The sequence below is a fragment of the Protomyctophum bolini genome, assembly GCF_963924005.1.
Source record: "Protomyctophum bolini genome assembly, chromosome: 10".
NCBI classification, from domain to species: Eukaryota; Metazoa; Chordata; class Actinopteri; order Myctophiformes; family Myctophidae; genus Protomyctophum; species Protomyctophum bolini.
Window position 1 is genome coordinate 44,103,656 of NC_137871.1, and position 24,269 is coordinate 44,127,924.

Below are 24,269 nucleotides of genomic sequence, written 5' to 3' on the forward strand. Positions count from 1 at the left end.
TTGGGTTTTTGTGCTAATTCGCTTATTTCCATCGAAACAAGTAGTAAAGTGTGCCGCTTGGGATACTATTTACATTATGAAGAGAGGATATATACAAAAAAAAAATATTTTTTGAGCGATGGAAATAAGCGAATTACACCCCATAGCCCCATTCAATTCAATGCAATTCAATTCAATTCATTGAGGGCTTATGGTAGGTGAAATAGTCAATAATGCGCTTTTGCACAAAATACCTGGACCTCTTTGGTTTGGGACGTAACAACTACAAATAACACCTGGAGCTCTTTGGTTTGGGACGTAACAACTACAAATAACACCTGGACCTCTTTGGTGGGGACGTAACAACTACAAATAACACCTGGACCTCTTTGGTGGGGACGTAACAACTACAAATAACACCTGGACCTCTTTGGTGGGGACGTAACAACTACAAATAACACCTGGACCTCTTTGGTGGGGACGTAACGACTACAAATAACACCTGGACCTCTTTGGTGGGGACGTAACAACTACAAATAACACCTGGACCTCTTTGGTGGGGACGTAACAACTACAAATAACACCTGGACCTCTTTGGTGGGGACGTAACAACTACAAATAACACCTGGACCTCTTTGGTGGGGACGTAACAACTACAAATAACACCTGGACCTCTTTGGTGGGGACGTAACAACTACAAATAACACCTGGACCTCTTTGGTGAGGACGTAACAACTACAAATAAAGGTAAGAAAGCCTTCTAGTATGGAATTCTCCTTTAAACACTAAAAGAAATATAGCCATCTCTCTCTCCATACATTTCACTACATTCCACTAGAGGGGCGGAGTATCTGGGACAAATATATTTTCAGAAATGTAAAGTTTCCAAATACATTTGAGAAAATAAGTGATATTTGAATTAAGTTAAATCACGGAATATACCTTTAAAGGACCACTTCACCACTTTTCAACCTATTTTCATATAATCCTCACTAATAATCATGCAAAAATGGTGCAATGTTTTTGCGTGCGTGCGTGTCCTTACATGACAATCTCTTTGCGCGTGGCATTCGTCTGCATGAAACTGGTCCACTCGTTCCAGTTCTCGTAGGTCTTCGACTGGTCCACTATCTTCTGGAACATGGTCCTCTTTCTGCATGAGCACAGGAGACACGTGTGTGTGTGACTGCGTGTGTGTGCGTGCGTGCGTGCGTGCGTGTGTGCGTGCGTGTGTGTGCTGGAATAACAAAGGTCTCTCCTGCTTTCCCTTCCCTGTCCATTATCTATACGTGATTTATGAGTTGACTTTAATTGTTGCAATTATTGGTCAAACATTAATTGTCGCCCACCAATAATTGCGATTAAAAACCGATTTAACTCACCGGTCGCCAGTTGCGCCTTTTGACGCCTATATGCACCTCATCAATTGATCGCGGTTGATCAGCTGCGTCCTGTATATGCCCTCATAACACTCGCGGTGTATAGCGGCCCGTTGAAAAATAAATAAAACGGAGATGTAAATTCCGCTGGCTTATGCTGTCCATGAGGAGGCGGCTTTTTAGAACGCTAAAAACAAAACGAGGTAGATTTGCGCCTCAAAAACGATAATTATGATCCTCGCTTACAAAACGTACGTTTTGGGTGGATTAAATGTTAATCGGACATTTTCAATCTAAAGCTGCTCGCACCTTGAAAATGTACTTGTGGTTGTGCGAGAGCCCACCACCAGATGGCGCTGTGGATGAGTTAATTGTTGGGGTTTTTTTCTCTATTTTTTTGCCCCACTGAACAATTTGTATTTCCGTTTGCCTTTTTAGGGTTCGTAATACAAAGTTAAGCCATTCTGACCTGAGATCAGATTCATACGAGTTTTCCACTGGACACACACTGGTCTGATTAACCCATTCTGACCTGAGATCAGATTCTAAAAAATGTCAGTCGTTTTTCGATTTTTCAAAAATAGCAGATCTACAAGCTCGTAGCGCGCCACTCGGTGGCGCGCTACGAGCTTGTAGATCTGCTATTTTTCAATAGCTAAAGCATAACACGATGCTAACACCAAAATGGGTTCCCGTTCAGAATGGGTTAAGCTTACAACACGTCTATAAATGTATGGACATTTTTCAACGTGGAAAAGATTTACTATTATTATGCAAACATAATTGTGAGTATCTCAAGTAATTGTGATTTGGGGCGATGAGGTAATAATTGTGACATAGGCCTATAGTAGCAAACTAGCAACACAGCAGGCCTGTGTGTGTACTGTAGTCTGTGTCTTCACTACTGACGCAGACTACTGTGATGCCCCACACAGACACACACAGTATGTGTGGTGGTGCACCTGCCTAATTGTCTCCCTGTAGGTGAGCCTCGGTGGGGCACTTCTTGATTGCTCATTGGAGAGCACCTGGGCCCGGTGCCTCCAGTGAGCTATAACAGCAAGGTCACTATTACTCACCATTCACTACCAGAGATCCAGAGGAGGCAGACCTGCTGTCTGTGCCTCCACTCCCTGCTTGACTCCATGTTCTACTGATATTATGTCCACCTTATTCTTTCCATCCACACACACACCACACCATGTTCCACACATCCATCACCACCACACCACTGATTACTGACTCCACACCTTATAGGATTTGTTGCCGGATGATGTTATGAACCAGTTCAGTTTAAGTTAAAGTCTAGTCTCAATAAACCTATACTTGTTCAACTTTCGACAGTCTCCTGCTCCTCATCTTTGTCATGGCAAGAGCCAGCCATGACACTACAGACACTACTGACTGTTTGGGTGCATGTGTTCTCACGGCGTGATGTACTGACTTGAAGTAGAGCGCCAGGTCAGTGGCGATGATCGCAATGTCCATCAGACGAATGACAAACTTATGCTGTTCTGGGGTCAGATTGACGTAGATGTTCAGAGTCTGAAACACAAACGCAAGAAGGCTTATTATTATTATTATTATTATTACATGAAACAAAAACAAAAAAATCTTGATCACAATCGTTAAAGGGACACTTCACCCTTTTTGCTAAAAAAATATATGTTAATGACATTTAGGAGCTTTAGAACACTTTCCTGGGGGTCTTTATGTGTGTAATATGTGGTTTTAGATATTTTAGATTGTAGCAGTGAGCCCGGTGTCTCTGATGTCATGGACACTGGGGCTCACTTCCTTCCTGGACTACATGTGGTCTCAGTAAGACAGACCTCCCCCCCTATCCACAAGGAGGAGCAGTGCACCAAAGTATTATGGGAATTGTAGTCCAGGAAGGAAGTGAGACCAGTGTCCATGACATCAGAGACACTGGGCTCACTGCTACAGTCTAAAATATCTAAAACCACATATTACACACATAAAGACCCCCAGGAAAGTGTTCTAAAGCTTCTAAACGGCATTAACATATATTTTTTTGCAAAAAGGGTGAAGTGTCCCTTTAAGAGAGGAAGTGAGATAAAAGAGACAGAGTGAGACAAGGAGATGAAAGACTAATTGAGCACACATTATTGAGGGTATGTATGTATTACATGCATAAAGCTAGTCGCAAATCGAGCGGCAGAGTGAGATTAAATTCGGCACCGCCGCACAATCTGGTGGAGGGCTCGGAGAGCCGCACGTGCATTTTCTTAATATATATATTTTTTATCTCACGATTTATTTTGTAACCCATTTTTCACCCCTGTGTCAATCATCTAATGTGATCCTGGGCTCTACACACCCTCCACCAACCTAGTCCCCATATATGGGGGACAAGGGGTGACCAACCTAGTCCCCATATATGGGGGACAAGGGGTGACCAACCTAGTCCCCATATATGGGGGACAAGGGGAGAGCAACCTAGTCCCCATATATGGGGGACAAGGGGAGAGCAACCTAGTCCCCATATATGGGGGACAAGGGGAGAGCAACGGACTTGAACTCATGCTTCCTTCATGCTTGAGTGTCCAAGTTGCTCCTTTACACCTGACAGGGGGAGTTTCCCTGGTTGGACGTAGCGCGTGGAAGGAACACGTTATTCCAACCAGTTCCTTTCCCCTCCATCAGGCGCCCCGGCTGGCCAGGGGGAGGCAGTTTAGAGACCAGGATTACTGCATGTTTTGTGTGAGGGTACCTACCCTAGGGGACACGGGGAGAACATGCAAACTCCACACAGAAAGGCCCTTTCGCCAACCCCGCCTTCGGGTATATGGGCACTGGTGACGCGGAGGAGGAGGAAACACGCCGCCAGCACCCACAGCCCCCCGAGCGGGAATCGAACGTGCATTTTCACTTTGAAAAGCCGAAACTCTATGTCAGGAAGTAAAAATCCGCAATGTAACATGTTCCGCCCATTGTCCATTTAATCCACCCAAAAACATACTTTTTGTAAGCTATAGGATCATATCGTTTTCGAGAAATGAGCCGCAAATCAAATAAATAAAAAAAAGGCGAAAGCCACAAAAAAGAAATCATTAAAAAAATGAATTAAACAAAAGGCGCAATTAGCCCTTGGCTAAGTCCCACCCCCAGCCCCGTGCTTGGCCAATACCACGATAGCGACGCTTACTAAGTAAGGATCCCGGTCAAGCTTTCAACGCGGGTCAAAATGGTTATAAGCAGTGTCAACATAATTTCAGAAAAGTCTGGCTGAAATTCTTTATTTTCAAGGGGGTCCGCAATACAATTCACAAAATACACTTCATACATAAAGACACTTTTTTTTACAAACAAGCGTGTTGTATGTGTATTCACTCACATCTTGTTGTTTTATGTGTGCGTGTTGTATGTGTATTCACTCACATCTTGTTGTTTTATGCGTGCGTGTTGTATGTGTATTCACTCACATCTTGTTGTTTTATGCGTGCGTGTTGTATGTGCATTCACTCACATCTTGTCTCAGCATAGTCTTGCCAGTGTCCAAATGGTGTCGCTCCAAGATGGAGGTGCCGTGAAGCTTATACAGAGGATCAGCAGACCTACACACACGCGCGCACACGCACACGCACACGCACACGCACACACACACGCACACGCACACGGGAGATAGCAGAGTATTGAATACTCAGGTGTGTTCTAGGCGAGACATTCTCGTGCCTAGAATAAAGAATAGTTTTCCGACCGCAACCAAAGAAACTTCTTTTGGATCACCATTAGATGGGCGCATCACTCCAAGATGGCAGCAGCGCTTCTAATGTAACACATCTCCCTATAGAGGGGCGAGGCTGCGTGCACTGGCCGTACTGTATATGGAGGGTGTCTTGAGTGCACAGGGTGTAATGGCGAGATCAGATCAAGATATGGAATGTCGGAACAGGTCAGCATATATGGAGACTCAAGAGTGGCAGTGTTCTTGAGTGTGCAGGGTTTGATGATGAGGGCCCAGGTAGGGCCCAGGTAGGGCCTTCATTTCCGGGCCTGTTGAGAACTCTAGTTTTCGCCGGCTGGCCAATAACTTTGGGGCGGGACCCTGGCGTTCCCTGGCCAGACGGGGGCGCCACACTCCTCCTCCTCCGTGAGAGTGTGGAGGTTTATTGACATGTTTTAGCTGAATGTCAGCAAAGCGAGTAGATTGTGCAACAATAACGTTCTAAGAATGTTATCGTTGCTAATCTCTTATGAGTGGATATGCAGACTCACTATGACATAGGCCTACATCACACGCACACACACGCACGCGCACACGCACACACACGCACTTACTTCATCTGGTAGAGGTTGTTGGTTCCTCGGTGATCGATGTCGTGACACAGTCCAGCAGTGACCATGGCTAGGGTCTCTAACGGTTCATAATACCTCACCAGATCACCTGTCTGCATTATGGACATGCGCACACACACACACACACACACACACACACACACACACACACACACACACACACACACACACACACACACACACACACACACACACACACACACACACACACACACACACACACACACACACACACACACACACACACACACACACACACACACACACACACACACACACACACACACACACACACACACACACACGTGAGTGGACAGGAGAATATATTTATATGAATATGCAAAGACAGGAGTGCACACGCACTCGCGCACACACACACACACACACACACACATCTCACCATTAGCAGAGTGAACATGGTTTGTCCCACGTTGAATCCATGTCTCCAGTTATGGTAGGTGATCTGTCTGTAGGCTTTACTGAGGGAGAACACGAACCGCGTCAAGTTCTGGGGAATTACCGTGCGCGCACACACGCACACGCACACACACACACACACACACACACACACACACACACACACTCTGGTGAAGATGAATTTTACATACAACCATGCAAGTAAAAAATAAATAAAAAAAGATTACACACAAAACACGTACACAGCACCACCAACTAAAATGTCCACCTGCTCTAGTTAACTCCTTAAGGGCTGCATACGAACGTTGGTTATAATAATAATAACTTTATTTATATAGCACTTTTCTGGACAAAGTCACAAAGTGCTGTATACAACAAATTCACAAAAAAAAAAGCAGGAAAAATCGAACACAATTAAATAGATGCAGCAAACCAACAACTTACAGTGGAAAGCATATTTAACGATGCAATATAAAAATAACAACAATGTACTAGATAAAAAATACCGACAGAGTTCAGTGAACAAACATTCAACGGGGCTGGGGGGGGGGGGGGATGCTTTTCTGAACATCTTTATGTGTGTAATATGTGGTTTTAGATATTTTAGATTGTATCAGTGAGCCCAGTGTCTCTGATGTCATGGACACTGGGATCACTTACTTCCTGGACTACATGTGGTCTCAGTAAGACAGCTCTCCCCCTATCCACAAGGAGGAGCAGGGCACCAAAGAATTATGGGAATTGTAGTCCATCTGAACAAGTATACGTTTTGAGAATAGATTTAAAGGATGCAATGGTATCTGCTTGTCGGATGGTTTTGGGAAGGGCGTTCCACATTTTAGGGGCTACGGGACAGGAGAAGACGATGGAATTTCTCAGGAACCTTTTAGGAGAGGACCCCCGTCTGAGGCCCTGAAGGATACGGGGAGGGTTACAGGGGTGTAGGAGATCAGCAAGATATTGGGGTACCTTAACCCATTCTGACCTGAGATCAGATTCATACGAGGTTTCCACTGGACACACACTGGTCTGATTAACCCATTCTGACCTGAGATCAGATTCTGAAAATGTCAGTCGTTCTTCGATTTTTCAAAAATAGCAGATCTACAAGCTCGTAGCGCGCCACCGAGTGGCGCGCTACGAGCTTGTAGATCTGCTATTTTTCAATAGCTAAAGCATAACATAGTGCTAACACCAAAATGGGTTCCCGTTCAGAATGGGTTAAATGTTAATAAAATAATAAAAACAACAACAGGAAGCCAGTGAAGTTATAGACACACTGACAGTCGTTCGATAACACCGTCGGTCAGTTTAGTTTTCGTCTGTATTTTTCCTTTTCTAGTTTTTATTTAGTTCAGTTGATTTTAGATGAAAACCCATGTTGGGGGCGGGATCCCCCTTTTTGGTGTTTTAAGCATTAGCTATTGAAAAATAGCAGATCTATAAGTTCATAGCGCGGCACCGAGTGGCGCGCTATGAGCTTGTAGGTCTGGATGAACCACAACCCACCTCCCTGGGGATCTGATCTCAGGTCAGAATGGCTGAACCACAAACCCACCTCCCTGGGGATCTTGAACTTGTCCACCACGTCCAGGATGTAGTACATCTTGATGCCACACATCACCAGCTCCTTCTCTCCCTGGTTGACGTCGTAGAAGTGGAACTCCATGATCTCACACGCCGTCTTGTCGGGCAATAACTCATCCTGGACACAAGGGGGCGTATAAGAGAATGAGAGACAGACAAGACAAGACAAGACAAGACAAGACAGAGAGACAGACAGACAGACAGACAGACAGACAGACAGACAGACAGACAGACAGACAGACATAATGGAAAAAACAAAAGGTAGCAGCAGCTATGCTCTAAGAAAGTTGTCGTTAGTTACCATGATTGATTGCAGCTGCACCTCGGTACACTCATCCGCCTCTTTCCCCCATCTCTCCTTGGTGTTCTGTACATGCACACGCACGCGCAAACACACGCACACACACACACGCACACACACCCCTTAGGACGGTCTAACCATGTTGTAGTTGGTTTATGGCTAGCTTTTTACTTAATTCTGCCGACTGCATATATTGTTTGTTTAGTGCAGATTATGAACAATATATTATAAAAAGGTTAGGCCATACTTGATTTGTTAAGGGAGCTATAGGAGGATGTAAATATTAAATAAATGCTTAAACATGTAGCTAGGTGTAATGTTAGAGACCACAGAAGACCTGTAAATATGAAATAAATGCTTAAACATGTAGCTAGGTGTAATGTTAGAGACCACAGAACACCTGTAAATATGAAATAAATGCTTAAACATGTAGCTAGGTGTAATGTTAGAGACCACAGAAGACATGTAAATATGAAATAAATGCTTAAACATGTAGCTAGGTGTAATGTTAGAGTCCACAGAAGACATGTAAATATGAAATAAATGCTTAAACATGTAGCTATAGGTGTAATGTTAGAGTCCACAGAAGACATGTAAATATGAAATAAATGCTTAAACATGTAGCTATAGGTGTAATGTTAGAGTCCACAGAAGACATGTAGATATGAAATAAATGCTTAAACATGTAGCTAGGTGTAATGTTAGAGACCACAGAAGACATGTAAATATGAAATAAATGCTTAAACATGTAGCTATAGGTGTAATGTTAGAGACCACAGAAGACATGTAAATATGAAATAAATGCTTAAACATGTAGCTAGGTGTAATGTTAGAGACCACAGAAGACATGTAAATATGAAATAAATGCTTAAACATGTAGCTATAGGTGTAATGTTAGAGACCACAGAAGACATGTAAATATGAAATAAATGCTTAAACATGTAGCTAGGTGTAATGTTAGAGTCCACAGAAGACATGTAGGACAGGAGGAGGAGCCGGGATTCGAACTGCCGACCCACGGATCATTGGACGACCTGCTCTTACCTCCTGAGGGTCCGGTAGGGTCCGGTAGGGTAGGGTCCGGTATAGGGTCCGGTAGGGTAGGGTCCGGTAGGGTAGGGTCCGGTAGGGTAGGGTCCGGTACTCACCAGGATCAACTGGATCTCGTCCTTGCGACACTTGATGTGATACAGCATCATGTCCAGGAAGACGTCCTTCCGGTTCTCCAGCTTGGTGATCTTGTCGAAGGTGTCCGGGATCATCATGGACCATCCCAGGAAGTTGGTCAGGGCCTGGACGAGGACGTATATATACACACGGTAAAGACCACGACATAATCCGTTTTAGGGTTAGGGGGTGTTTATACTGGCCTGGTTAATAAACCAGACCCAATCAGCCGTTGGCAAAAGAAAATTGCCTGCCGGCGGATTACGGTCTGGAGAGGCTCAATTGTATACGCCCATTTCCTACACCAGAGAAATGGGGCGGCCAATCGGGACACGGTATGCAATATGGGCGGGCTTTGGTACAGTGACTTTCAATGCTTGAGACCTTTGACTGACAGCAGCTCTGAACCAATTGCGTCAAAGAGAAAATGTTTCAACCCGCCGCCCTGGAAATGAAATCCAAGCTGAGCCTCCCCAGACTAATATCCCGCGGTCCGTGTGATATTAGTCTGGTTTATTAACCAGACTAATATCCCACGGTCCGTGCGATATTAGTCTGGTTTATTAACCAGGCTATGTTTATACGGGATGGACCAGGAAGTTATATTAAATGAGAAATGAAACAAATGAAAACAATGCATGTGTGCACAATCATCCACACGTCACGCACACATGTAAACATACACGCACGCACGCACGCACGAACACGCACGCGGCCACACGCACCTCCATCAGAAGTTCGTCCTGCTCATCAAAAGGTTTCCCATCCACCCTGTTATAGAAGGTCGCCACGGCAACGATCTCTTCCTTCTTGTTGCACAGCGGCATAGAGATGACGTTCTTAATACACCACCCTGTAGCGTCTACGAAGAGTTTCTACACGCACACACACACACGCACACACACACACACACACACACACACACACACACACACACACACACACACGCACACACACACGCACACACACACGCACACAGGCACACACACACACACACACACACACACACACACACACACACACACACACACACACGTACCATATTAAGTATAAGCAACAGAAAGTCTTTGTTTCCCGTTAGTAACAACACATCAAAAGTTCCCAGTACAGTAGGGGAACATATTGAAAAATGCTATAATAATAAGTGACGGTACCCTTATATAACAACCTATATAAGGTCAAATCCCCCCCCCCCCCCCCCTCCAACATATTCTGATTTAAGTACCATGTGACGTACAGTATCAAACTAGGGGATCGTGATGCTGAATCCATTCGTTTTGCACGAAAAACACTCCTTTAAAAAAACGGCCACAGCCGTCATGACAGAATGTGAGCACTTACTATGAGACCTAGCAGATCATGTCTGTCCGTGCGTGAGTCTGTGTGTCCCCCCTTTGTGCCCATATATGGATATTTGGACGAATAGCTGCTTTGGGGACTTATATGGTTATGGCTGAGTCATGGTGACATGAGTGTGATGGCTGCTTTGGGGACTCCTTATATGGTTATGGCTGAGTCATGGTGACATCAGTGTGATGGCGTGGTAATTTATTCTAATTGTTATTGCAATTTACGATCTGCGTCCGCTTCCCGCGTTTGCGCGTCTTACTGGTATATATAGGCCTATCACAGATGGGCAAGTGGCTATATGGCCAAATGGAAAGTTAACTAACTTAAATACATTTGAAAATAAATTTAAAAAAATACTTTTCAGGATTCCAAATTATTTTTCAAAAAAAAGGTAAAAAATAATTCAGATAGCCGATCTATAGCTTTTAGATGAGTGTGGAAATAATAGTGGCCCGATCTCCATCGTCAAAGTTGCCCATCCCTGTTTTAATGTGTAGCTGCCTCACTATCGTATAGCGGGATAGTTTTTGTTTTATTAACTAGACCACCGGCCTACTTGAGAACGATGCAACTTGGGAACCTAATAATACCCGTTTTAACGGTCTGGAGATCTCTGTATCTGCCCGTGTCTGAAGAGGTCTGACTGACTGTAATCTGAGTTCCCAGAAGTTTTATTTTTCGCCACTAGGCGGGCGAGAAAAAAGGAACTTCTGGGAAAAAAGGAACGTATCCCTGTGAGGGAAGTACGTTGCGCTCAGAATCTGTGCATACCATGAAAATAGTCCGAAGGGAATCCAATTCCAAATTGAATTGTAGTAGGCCACCACCGCTCAAGGAGCAATTGTTTCCCTTCCGTCTTATTTAGATGTAGCGCCCACTCCATGTGGAACCCGCCCCTGTCTTTTGATTCGCATTTCATTTGAAACGCAACGCACTGGGCCACGCCCCTGCTGCACAGGATCTGAGGCCAATTTTCCTAGACTAGACTGACTGTGACTCTGGTTAAGTAGGCTAATCAATTGTCAGGTGTGCGGTTGCCATGGCAATCAATAATTGGCTGAGGGCAGAGGCTGGAAATTACACAGGTGAGGGGATTTAGGCTGATTAGGCCCTGCACTGGCAGAGCCTGCATGACCAGAGCCTTTTGTGGTGGTTCTGGTAGAACCGTGGGTCCGACCGACTCGATACCGGGCACTGCACTCCCTGCGGGGGCGTGGAACGCGTGTGTCGAATGTGAAGTCGGTGGGGCGAACGGTTAATCGGGTTATGTGCATTACAACCGTACACGCACACAGAGGCATTATATATTAATGTGTGGGTCAGGGTAGCTGCCTTACTATCGTATAGCAGGACAGTGTTGTGTGTTTATATATTAATGTGTGGGTCAGGGTAGCTGCCTTACTATCGTACAGAGGGACAGTGTTGTGTGTTTATATATTAATGTGTGGGTCAGGGTAGCTGCCTTACTATCGTACAGAGGGACAGTGTTGTGTGTTTATATATTAATGTGTGGGTCAGGGTAGCTGCCTTACTATCGTATAGCAGGACAGTGTTGTGTGTTTATATATTAATGTGTGGGTCAGGGTAGCTGCCTTACTTGGAACGTGAAGAGTTCGTCCTCGGGGGCGTTCAGAATGTTACAGATCTGTTGGAAGGAGAGGAAGATGAAAACAAGGGATCAGTGGTGGGAAAAAGTACTCAATTGTAAGTAAAAGTACGGAATTGAAAATGTACTTGAGTAAAAGTACAAAAGTATCGGCATCAATTTTTTTCAATAGCTAAATTATAACATAATGTTTAAAACACCAAAGGTTCCTTCCCGCCCAACATGGGTTAAAGTACTGAAGGTAAAAGTACTGCATTGTGCAGAATGTGCCATTTCAGAAGTTCAAAATGTGTACAAAATATATTGAAAAGAGCAGATCAACAAGCTCACAATGCGACACATTGTGAGCTTGTAGATCGGCTATTTAAAAAAATAAAATAAACAAAAAAATAAATAAACGTCTTTTCAAGGTAGGCCTATAACTATGCATCAGTAGGTAAATGTTTGCACTTCTAAAATGAGTCTATTATTATTATTATTATTATAAATATTACACACTCGAATAAATGGGCAAAGCTATGGGAGATTATAGGAATAAAAAGGTGACTGACCAGCCCGTTCTCTGCTACGTACGCGGGCAGACCACTGGCCATAGCCCAATGGTCGTTAGTAGGGTTGCTGTGAAACAGGACACATTTTGTTAAAAAAGGATCCCTGGCTAACAAAACGCATTATATATACCTTAAAACTTTAGGGGTGTCAAATCGATTCATGATTTTATTTTTCTGGTTACAACACCATTTTAAAAATCAGGACACGACGTCTGGGCCGTGAACGGTCTAAACGTTGCGTTTCCCGATTTAAAATGGTTGTTTTAACACGATAATAAACACTGTTGGAGCAAAAGACGGGGTGCGTTCCACTCCTTCTCTGTATGTATCTTTCTTTGTCCAGCACCTATAGCTCTGATCCATAGCCTTCTACTGCTTCTACCATTCTGCCCTGCGCAGTGCAAGGCTATGGGACTTACAATTTTAAATCTCAAATCGAAATCAGACCAGCCTCTCCTCTTTGGCGTAAATAAAAAGAACGTTTTTGCTACTCACCAAAACAAAGGCGGGTTGTGTCAATAGAAAGACTACTTTCCTTAGTGGACGCACTCTGAGCCCCCCCCCCCCCCCCCCCCCCACCACACGTATAAACGGTACTTTTTGGCCTATTTTGAACTATGAGGCAGTTCTCTGGGCAATATCAGTAGAGGGCGCAGCGGAGTAACTAAAAATGTTTTTTTTTCGGTGGAAACAAAATCCCTTTTTGGCCAAAAAGTACAGTTTATACGTGTGGTGGGGGGGTGGGGGGGCTCAGAGTGCTTCCACTAAGGAAAGTAGTCTTTCTATTGACACAACCCGCCTTTGTTTTGTTGAGTAGCAAAAACGTTCTTTTTATTTACACTAAAGACAAGAGGCTGGTATACATTCATGCGAGCGGCGGAAGTTGATAGTAACATAGCTCTAATGCAACGCATTAGAGCTATGGAACAGAGCTATCCAGCACCATGCAGCCAAGAACTGGATGTGCGCAAAGCCACCTGCTTTCTAAACTGTGTCCATTTTCTTTGTCTAAACGTCCGTGTTGATCTGTGACTCACTTTATGACTCTGACCTCTTCTTTGGGATGGAGAAGGTAATCAATGACTTTGTAGAAATGAATTTCCTTTTGGGAGGAAAAGAGGGAAGCAGACAAGGTTTATTAGAACTGCACACATATAAAGCAGGTTACATTGACACATATATGGGCTGTATTCTGCGTGTCTTAAGTACCAGGTCTTATTCCCTATAACTTGAGTAAACTAAAGACCTGGAGGCGTGGTCAATGCTCTTTGGCTATTCTGAGTGGCCAAAGAGCATTGATCACTCTCACACACACACACACACACACACACACACACACACACACACACACACACATACTGTATGTACAGGTGTGTGTGTGTGTGTGTGTGTGTGTGTGTGTGAAGTCAGAATTAATACAGTAAATATCTACTGAAAGCACCAGCAGTCTTCTGAGTACTTGAGGTTGTTCAGAATGATTCAATTTACAACGTATAGGCATTTAGCAGACGCTCCTTAATCCAGAGCGATTTACATTAGGCAAGAACACAAAAGGCATGGGAATACATCACATAAAAAGCATGTATCATGAAACATGCGTAAGCTAAGAACAGTGGAATATCTATATAATGAAACTATACATAATTTACATATATGCTATATACATTATGTATACTATGACGTGCTATGACTATACATACAATGCAATTATAGTGCTGTCTACATAACAACATGCTATAAGTCTGATGTTGTGTGAGTGTGAGTTCTTACTCTGCCATCAGGAGTCTTAGCTCCTGCATATGCGGGCACCTCTCCCAAAGCAATTGGCCACATTTCAAAAAACTCCTGCACGCACACGCGCACACACACACACACACACACACACACACACACACACACAAGAGAGACAGAGTGTGAAGGGTTAGAAATAATAAGTATACTTGTATACAGATTTTATATACTTGTTTTAAAAGTGTGGTATATATGTATCCATATAGTAACCCACCTTATTCTTAGTCAAGTCCAGGAATGCCAAAGAGAAGCGCTCACAGTTGAGATGGTTTCGGATCGTGTGCATGGCCTTGTGGTACTGCCTCTCTACGCCCACCAACTCCTCGAAGACTCTGTTGGCCGCGTGCAGCAGTACCTAGGGGAGAGGAGAGGAGAGGAGAGGAGAGGAGAGGAGAGGAGAGGAGAGGAGAGGAGAGGAGAGGAGAGGAGAGGAGAGAAAAGAGGCCAGTATGCCCACTTAAAAAAAAGAGTCTTTCAGTGTCTCAATGTGTTTTCTCAATGTGTCTCAATGTTACTGGTTAATTAAAACAAGTGTAAACGGTGCTCACCAGCCCCTTGCGGTGCTCATAGCCGTGAGCGTAGGTCAGCGAGTGCAGCCTCAGAATCAGGTTGCCATAGTTGAAGAACTTTTTGAAGGCCTGAAAACAAAAACATGACGAACAACATGCACGCTGTGAGCTTGTGTAGATCAGCTATAATTTAGCTATTTGACACATTGTGACACATTTTGACAAATGAGCCCCAAAACAGGGACACAATAATAAGGGTTATAGTGTTGTTCACATAGCCATGGTTACCTACGTAACCTTCGTTATAGTGTTGTTCACATAACTATTATTTTTGTTAAAGTTGCGGCACTCCATCTTTAAAGGTATATTCAGTGATTTCACTTAATTCAAATATCACTTATTATTTTTTTGTTTTGTTGTGATAATCCTCTCTACTATAGAGTGTGCTGACCATATAAGGAGGTCCTCCCCATCCCCAGTTAACCCCTGGGGGGGTCAAAAAAACCTTAGGTTTCGTTTTTGGCTCTCTATCCTGATTGGATGAAAGGCTTAGGTCCCACAGCCAAAAACGAAACCTACGGTTTTTTTGAGTGAAATCATTGAATATACCTTTAAAGGAGAATTCCATACTAAAAGGCTTTCTTACCTTTCTTTGTAGTTGTTACGTCCCCACCAAAGAGGTCCAGGTGTTATTTTGTGCAAAAGCTCCTTATTGGCTATTTCCCCTACCATAAACCCTAAATGAATTGCATTGAATTGAATGGGGCTATGGGGTGTTGTGCTAATTCGCTTATTTCCATCGCTCAAAATTATAATTTCTTTGTATATAGTCATGATGTAAATAATATCCCAAGCGGCACACTTTACTACTTCTTTCGATGGAAATAAGCGAACTAGCATAACACCCCATAGCCCCCATTCAATTCCCATTCAATGCAATACAATTCGTTGAGGGCTTATGGTAGGGAAAATAGCCAATAAGGAGTTTTTGCACAGAATAACACCTGGACCTCTTTGGTGGGGACGTAACAACTACAAAGAAAGGTAAGAAAGCATTCTAGCATGGAATTCTCCTTTAACTTTTGGGAATAGGATTTTTTATTTTTTCTCCACCTCCTCATCCTTGGCCGTAAACTCTGGTCCGTTCTGTTTGTTGATGGCCTGGATGATGCCCACCAGGTCTTTACCCAACATCACGGGGAACACCATCATGTTGACGGTGTCGTAGCGCGTCAGCGTGTCCACATAGTCACTGTAGTTCTCATCCTGTATATGAGAGAGAGAGAGAGAGGAGAGGCTGTGCTGTCACTGTGATGACGGAGCTACAGAGACAGAGTTACACTTCTTAACACAATGTAAAAACTACACACTGTGATGACGGAGCTATAGAGACAGAGTTACACTTCTTAACACAATGTAAAAACTACACAATGTGATGACGGAGCTACAGAGACAGAGTTACACTTCTTAACACAATGTAAAAACTACACACTGTGATGACGGAGCTACAGAGACAGAGTTACACTTCTTAACACAATGTAAAAACTACACACAGTGATGACGGAGCTATAGAGACAGAGTTACACTTCTTAACACAATGTAAAAACTACACACTGTGATGACGGAGCTACAGAGACAGAGTTACACTTCTTAACACAATGTAAAAACTACACACTGTGATGACGGAGCTACAGAGACAGAGTTACACTTCTTAACACAATGTAAAAACTACACACTGTGATGACGGAGCTATAGAGACAGAGTTACACTTCTTAACACAATGTAAAAACTACACACTGTGATGACGGAGCTATAGAGACAGAGTTACACTTCTTAACACAATGTAAAAACTACACACTGTGATGACGGAGCTATAGAGACAGAGTTACACTTCTTAACACAATGTAAAAACTACACACTGTGATGACGGAGCTACAGAGACAGAGTTACACTTTTTAACACAATGTAAAAACTACACAAATATTAGAGAGGAGTTCTTTCCAAAATTTGAAACAAATTTCCCAGAATTCCGAAGTATGACAGAAAGGGAAAGATTACCAGTCCTTCTGGGGGAACAGAAAGAATGTGCAGTTTTGGCTGCAAAATATGTCAATTCCTGTCACAAGAAAAGGGACAACCAGTAGGACACACATACAGTATGCCATGTTTTATTTTCTGCACCACCTGCTTTATTTTATATTATTTTTATTTATTATTTCATGTCATTGATATTATGTTATGTTGTTTGTAATATCTGTGATTGTGCTTTGGCAACACTTGTAAAACGTCATGCCAATAAAGCCTGTTGAATTGAATTGAGAGAGAGAGAGAGAGAGAGAGAGAGAGAGAGGTAAATGTTGATTTCGTCTATACCTTTTCCCCACTGGGGGAAAACTGAATAAAAACAAAATTAAAAAAAACTAAGCTATCACGACGATGACTAAATAAATATATTGACAATTTTGTCAACAAATAAAAACTAGACTAAAATGTTAGGGAGGGACTACTTAGTGGACGAGAGAACTAAAAGATAAGTCAATGTACGATTGATTGCGCATTGAAAATATAGCAGATCTACAAGCATTAGACGCATTGTGAGCTTGTTGTAGATCTGCTATTTTCAGTGTGAAACCAAGTGTAAAAATCACTATAGAGTGAGGAGGGTTGGACAGAGAGAAACAGTAGACATGTTGACTTTTGCGCACACACACACACACACACACACACACACACACACACACTCGCCCTATACATAATTCCGCTGAGTCTGTGAAAGTGGCTTGGGCCGGTGACCTCGGACTACCGCGAGCATGGGAGCAGGTAGCTAGCTAGCTAGCAGGTAGCTAGCTAGCTAGCAGGCGCCAGTCCGAGACGTCGGACGGACACCTGTGGAACTAATGCTCCGTCGGATTATAGTACGCCTCCCGGTGACCTCAGAGTAATCCTGGGGAGAGCTGATTCGGGGAAAGATTAACATGTCTTCATCTGTGTGTGTGTGTGTGTGTGTGTGTGTGTGTGTGTGTGTGTGTGTGTGTGTCTGCAACTTCTCTGTAATAATGCACGGTACGTCGGTACAATACCAGATAATATTGAGAGAGAGAGAGAGAATAATAAAATAATAATGTTACTCCTAGTCTTTTCCTGTCTTAGCCTGAATTACTATAGAGCACCGAAGTCTGACGTCACTTCCAGTAGAGGGCGTCAGTCCCCAGGTTCATGTATTTTTTTAGTTGCATTGAAATGGCCATAGGAGGATTTTTAGATTGCTTCATATAAGATCCGTGTTTGAAAAAATAAACATGTCACCCCGGCCGCTTCACTCATATGGATATGAAGAATCAACTGACTGAGAGAAAACGCTATAATGTTACTGCTGCTGAATTAGTTAGATTTTCGCTAGAAGCAGACTGTGTCATTATTATGAGTGACTGACTGTTGCAAACGATACAGAGACACCTCCCTGACAATAACGCCGAGACAGCTTGTTTCTTTTTGGACCACAACGCTTATAGTAGACGATATTAAGATCACCCCATGTTATTCTCCATAGAGAAATTACTTCCGCGAACCAGGGGAATCGTCGGGATGAGCGAGTTACGTCAGGACTTCGGCGCTCTATAGGGCGACACCCACAGCATTATTAGCATCATAAAGACAGCCAATTATGGTGGAATGTTAGCCATTTCTTGCCAGTAACAGGAAAGTAACCCCAAGAACACTAAGCATGGGGGATTTCCCACCCCGGGACAATTCTATTTTTGTAATTTTCATAATGGTGTTGATGCCTGAGAGGTGGGTGGGTCAGTCATGATGCTCAGTGACATCGTAGAAGATTTGGATCCCTGCATGCCCAGTACATCCTTTGTTTTTTTTTGTCAGGTGAAACAGGCCCATTTTTAACCCATTCTGACCTGAGATCAGATTCATACGAGGTTTCCACTAGGACACACACTGGTCTGATTAACCCATTCTGACCTGAGATCAGATTCTAAAAATGTCCGTCGTTCTTCGATTTTTCTAAAATAGCAGACCTACAAGCTCGTAGCGCGCCATTCGGTGGCGCGCTACGAGCTTGTAGATCTGCTATTTTTCAATAGCTAAAGCATAACATGATGCTAACACCATAATGGGTTCCCGTTCAGAATGGGTTAAAGAAATGAAACTATCCTGCCCTTTATTTTCATTTAAATGTAATATTATCATTAAATAATCTTCGTCTCAGTGGAAAACTCGTATGTTCAACTGTTATACCCTTCAGGATTCAAATGAAAAAATAGCAGATCTACAAGCTCCAATTCTTTTGTATGATAAAGTATAGAGCGTTCATTTACTGTATGAAAACAGTATTTATTTATAAACAGTACTTAAAGTATTTATTTAAAGACGGTTACGCCGCGGACAAAGCCAACTCGGATCGTGACAAATCATGACAATGAACACTATGTTTTGGGGCCGATCAAATACTTTATAAGAAGAAAACAAATAGTGTTGTCTCCTGCCTTTTATTTTCTTCTTTCTAATGATTTGATCGGCCCCAAAACATTGTGTTTCATTGTCATGATTTTTCACGGTCCGAGTTGGCTTTGTCCGCGGCGTAACCGTCTTTAACCCATTCTGAACGGGAACCCATTTTGGTATTAGCATCATGTTATGCTTTAGCTATTGAAAAATAGCAGATCTGCAAGCTCATAGCGCGCCACCGAGCTTGTCTTGGTCTGCCATTTTTGAAAAAAATATCGAAGAACGACGGACATTTTTTGAATCTCATCTCAGGTCAGAATGGGTTAATCAGACCAGTGTGTGTCCAGTGGAAACCTCGTATGAATCTGATCTCAGGTCAGAATGGGTTAACCATTAATGCCACAATAACCTTGTGTGCCAGTAGTGGAAGCAGTATAGCAGTGTTGATCTTGTTGACTAAAACTACGACGAAAGATGTACGTCGACTACCTTCTTTCACTGATGGAAACTAAATGGAAACTAAATGAAAACTGACTAAAACCGAGACTGCATATAATTGTCTATAAAGTAGACTATAGGATGGCACTGTAGTGGACAAGAGTTCCAGTTTACTGTAAGTAAAAGACACGAGTCATTTTACACTCGGTTGCATGCTGAAAATAGCCGATCTACAAGCTCACAACGCGTTGCGCTGCGACGCGTTGTGAGCTTGTAGATTGGCTATTTTCAGCAAGTGTAAAATCAGGCATCAATGGGCCCGCCAAAATACATTTTAGTCGACCAAGTCAACTGTAGATTTAGTCGACTAAATATCATAAGACTTTAGTAAAACTATATAGACGGATACATTCCAGATGACTTTAATGTGACTAAAACTAAATTAAACCTATTCAAGAGACTATGGGCTGTATTTTGCGTGTCTTAAGTACCAGGTCTTATTCCCTAACTTGAGTAAACTAAAGACCTGGAGGCGTGATCAATGCCATTTGGCTATTCTGAGTGGCCAAAGAGCAGGCAGACCCGACGCGCAGCCGAGGGTCTTCTAAATTCTTCTAACTTCTAATTGCCTTTCTAAAACGGTTACAAACATTATAGCAATATTAACCTAATAAAACTATTACATTCACAAAAGTATCTACGCTTTGCGCCACCAGAGCGAGCCAGAGCCAGAGCCACAGCACTTCCTTGTTTTGCTCCGCAAGTATAGCCTATGTGACGGGAGAATAGCGCTTGATGTCTTTACGGGGCTGCCTGGAGCCACACGTTCACAGTCATATGAGACGGGCGGTGCTTATAGACGCCCCCGCACGGCATGCGTTTGTAAAGCAACGAAGCGCTCCCCTTCCCCAGTTCAGCTGCAGTTTGATACAAAGTGATTGAAGGAGTGGGTTATCGTTGAAATTTACACCGGTCACGTGACGGTAAGGTAACAAGCCAATCAGAATGAAGTTTTGGGACTATACCCGTTTTAGAATGGTAATTTAACCACTGTGGAGTGTGGAAAGTTTCCTCTAAAGCAGAGTGGTAACTAACAGCCACTTCCAAAGCCGTTGGGTCCAGACCATGTGCCCATACGGTCCAGAACCATGTGCCCATACGGTCCAGAACCATGTGCCCATACGGTCCAGAACCATGTGCCCATACCAAGGGTTTCTGACTAAGACCCCATGATGAATCCATGTGCCGTCGTACTGTAAAATGGTTAATGCATATAGCGTTTTTATCCAAGGCGCTTTACATAGATTGTGCAGGCATTATTTATGTTCACCTAATGCACACGCGCGTTCACACCTTAGAGTATATATATATATGAATAGAGAAGACACCCGAGTTCTCCTCCCATCCACTTTGCATTAAGTTGCTCAAAAGCGCATTTTGAGGCGATTTCACTCCTCCTTCCTGGTAGGACCAGAGTGCATTCTGGGACGGATTGCAATGGTGAGTGGCCCCCCAAACACATGAACGCGCTGCCGTTGAACGCGCACGAGCGTCGTCCGTCGTGAACGTGTATACAATGATAGTCAACGGACCAGCGCGTTCATGTGTTTGGGGCCCAGGCTGCAATACCTTCATTCGGCCACTATGTCCATTTCGCCTCAGGGTTTCCTCTGGGTGCCGTCTCTATTCATATATACTCTAAGGTTCACACACACACACACACACACACACACACACACACACACACACACACACACACACACACACACACACACAGCGATGACGGAGTAAACCATGCAAAGGTACCAACCTGCACATCAGGAGCAATTCAAAGTTGGAGTACCATTAAAAACGTATAAGGCAAATACGGCCATAGCCTCTTGTGATGAGTTCAGCACATTTGGGCACATTTTGGGCAAGTGGCTATGGCCTAATTAACCCAATGAGTGTTTTTCGTGCAAAAACTATAAGGCTTGGAATGGATTCAGAATCATTGAAAACCCCCCTAGCTTGACACAAAATACATAATGCTTCTTAAAGCATAATGAAAATTAGATGTTTTTTGGTTTTTTTGCCATAATAGGTTTTTAACGGTACTCCAACTTTCAGACCCTGAATTGACCATGATTTATATACAACTCTATTTTTAATATGTTATTTGGATGAACCTGAGCATCATAACAAACCTTGAATTTATTTATTTTGGGTCAAATCTAAGGGCCGATTCATACTCCTAATGAATAAAAGTCGGTTTGGCTCTGTAGAGCCTACAATGTGACGTCATTTGGCTCTGTAGAGCCTACAATGTGACGTCATTTGGCTCTGTAGAGCCTACAATGTGACGTCATTTGGCTCTGTAGAGCCTACAATGTGACGTCATTTGGCTCTGTAGGGCCTACAATGTGACGTCATTTGGCTCTGTAGAGCCTACAATGTGACGTCATTTGGCTCTGTAGAGCCTACAATGTGACGTCATTTGGCTCTGTAGAGCCTACAATGTGACGTCATTTGGCTCTGTAGAGCCTACAATGTGACGTCATTTGGCTCTGTAGAGCCTACAATGTGACGTCATTTGAGGTTCGGGGGGGGGGGGGGGCGGGTACCGTCCTAAAGTCCACTCTTCGGTGCTACTGACATTTTCAGACGTCATTTCGGCACTACAGCGCCGAAACACGGTAAAATAGGAGTATGAATCGGCCCTTACATTGACTGGCCTACTATTGTGCGATGACGATGAGGTAAAAAAAAAAAAAACATTCTGGGCGGGAACCCCTTTTGGTGTAGCATTGTGTTATGCTTTAGCTATTTAAAAATAGCAGACCTACAAGCTCGGTCTGCTATTTTAGAAAAATCGAAGAGCGACTGACGTAGAAGACATTTTTAGAATCTGATCTCAGGTCAGAATGGAAAACTTGTCAGGACGTAGAAGACCTTTTTAGAATCTGATCTCAGGTCAGAATGGAAAACTTGTCAGGACGTAGAAGACATTTTTAGAATCTGATCTCAGGTCAGAATGGAAAACTTGTCAGGACGTAGAAGACATTTTTAGAATCTGATCTCAGGTCAGAATGGGCGTTCCCCCGTACCTTGGACACGTCATGGATGTTCATGAACTTCTTGTTGGTCGCCACGAAGCCCACGATTCCCAGATCCACGGGATATACGATCTCCACGCCCGGGTTCACGATACACCTCTCGAACTTCGCATCCTTGTGAACGTTGAACAACCTGCGGACGAGGAGATAATAATACATCGTGATGTCCGTTAAAGGCGCAGTGAAATGAAAAAGACGTTTTTCACACTTTTAGACCATATCCGTGGTCATCATATGGGCATACCTAACAATGGATGCCAAAAAAACGGGACAATTCTCATTTCTGTGTGTTTTTATATCAAAGGTCCATAAAAACGATTGTATTATTTATGTATTAAAACGAAAACGTGCTGCGTGATGACGTGTAGAGATACACATCGATAAAAGCCAATAAAAATGAAGCTCACATGTTTAATTCCCCATGTCTGCGCATCCGTGCAACACAGCTGCTTTTGATTACAGATTACTCCGTTTTTATTTCCATTCAAGATAACATTCAGACAGTGTATTACTCGGTTTCAACTTAATCATCACGCTAAAATATGTTTCTGAAAACATTATAGGGTAGAAATAAGCCACATAACAGTAAACTGGTTGTGCTGGGCGACCGTCTGATTTGTAAACAAACACATACCACGCTGTAGCGCATAGCATAGCTACCGTCCCTAGCTACCGTCCCATCGCCTGAAGGGATGCGACACTCTGATTGGTTCAGAAACTTCAGACCGGTGTTTCATGTGGAAACACCATTTTCATGTTGTTCACCATTTCCGTTTCGGCCAGTCGCTCACAGTCAGCTGAGAACAGGCATATATACCAACGCATGTCTCTATTTTAACACAAGGAGTCTTTTTTTAGGATGGCCGCTATAGCCCCTCCTATATGTCCAGCTTTTGTCGTGGAAATTAAGATATAAACATTTTAATAACACTCCCGTTATAAAGAGTGCTTCATCTAAAGCATTATGTCAAACTCAAGGCCCCGGGGGGCCAAATCAGGCCCGTGAATCAATTATCTTTGGCCCGCGGGATGATATTTAATTAGTATTAGAACTGGCCCTCTGTTATATTATTGCACGGACCACCACAATACTACAAGTCCTGCTTTGTGAGGATCATCATAGAACAGGAAACTGAGCTTAATAATAACGCATTTTCAGTTTTAAATGCATTTTACTTTTTTGCTATTTGTGTGTTGAAAACACAGTCCGGCCCTTGACTTCTACCAATTTCTTTATTTTGGCCCACCGTGTATTTGATCTAAAGTTACAGTCTGATATTATCTCTATCTGGCACACCCCTGTGGTGCTGTTTTACGA

At 43.2% G+C, this 24,269-nt stretch overlaps 1 protein-coding gene across 1 annotated transcript in view; it reads right to left on the bottom strand.

Moving 5' to 3' along the window:
- LOC308322912 (rod cGMP-specific 3',5'-cyclic phosphodiesterase subunit alpha-like) overlaps positions 1-24,269 on the bottom strand; it is a 40,013-nt gene that overhangs the window by 3,687 nt on the left and 12,057 nt on the right. Inside the window, exons 5-21 of the mRNA XM_080774401.1 lie at positions 22,943-23,084; positions 16,071-16,223; positions 14,997-15,086; positions 14,663-14,803; positions 14,428-14,502; positions 13,695-13,759; positions 12,658-12,724; positions 12,098-12,145; positions 9,876-10,025; positions 9,132-9,275; positions 7,984-8,049; positions 7,654-7,800; positions 6,079-6,186; positions 5,661-5,770; positions 4,849-4,936; positions 2,803-2,903; positions 1,025-1,132 (exon numbers count right to left, since the gene is read on the bottom strand). Coding sequence (XP_080630527.1) covers positions 1,025-1,132; positions 2,803-2,903; positions 4,849-4,936; positions 5,661-5,770; positions 6,079-6,186; positions 7,654-7,800; positions 7,984-8,049; positions 9,132-9,275; positions 9,876-10,025; positions 12,098-12,145; positions 12,658-12,724; positions 13,695-13,759; positions 14,428-14,502; positions 14,663-14,803; positions 14,997-15,086; positions 16,071-16,223; positions 22,943-23,084 — 1,803 coding nt within the window. The remainder of the gene's footprint in view (positions 1-1,024; positions 1,133-2,802; positions 2,904-4,848; positions 4,937-5,660; positions 5,771-6,078; positions 6,187-7,653; positions 7,801-7,983; positions 8,050-9,131; positions 9,276-9,875; positions 10,026-12,097; positions 12,146-12,657; positions 12,725-13,694; positions 13,760-14,427; positions 14,503-14,662; positions 14,804-14,996; positions 15,087-16,070; positions 16,224-22,942; positions 23,085-24,269) is intronic.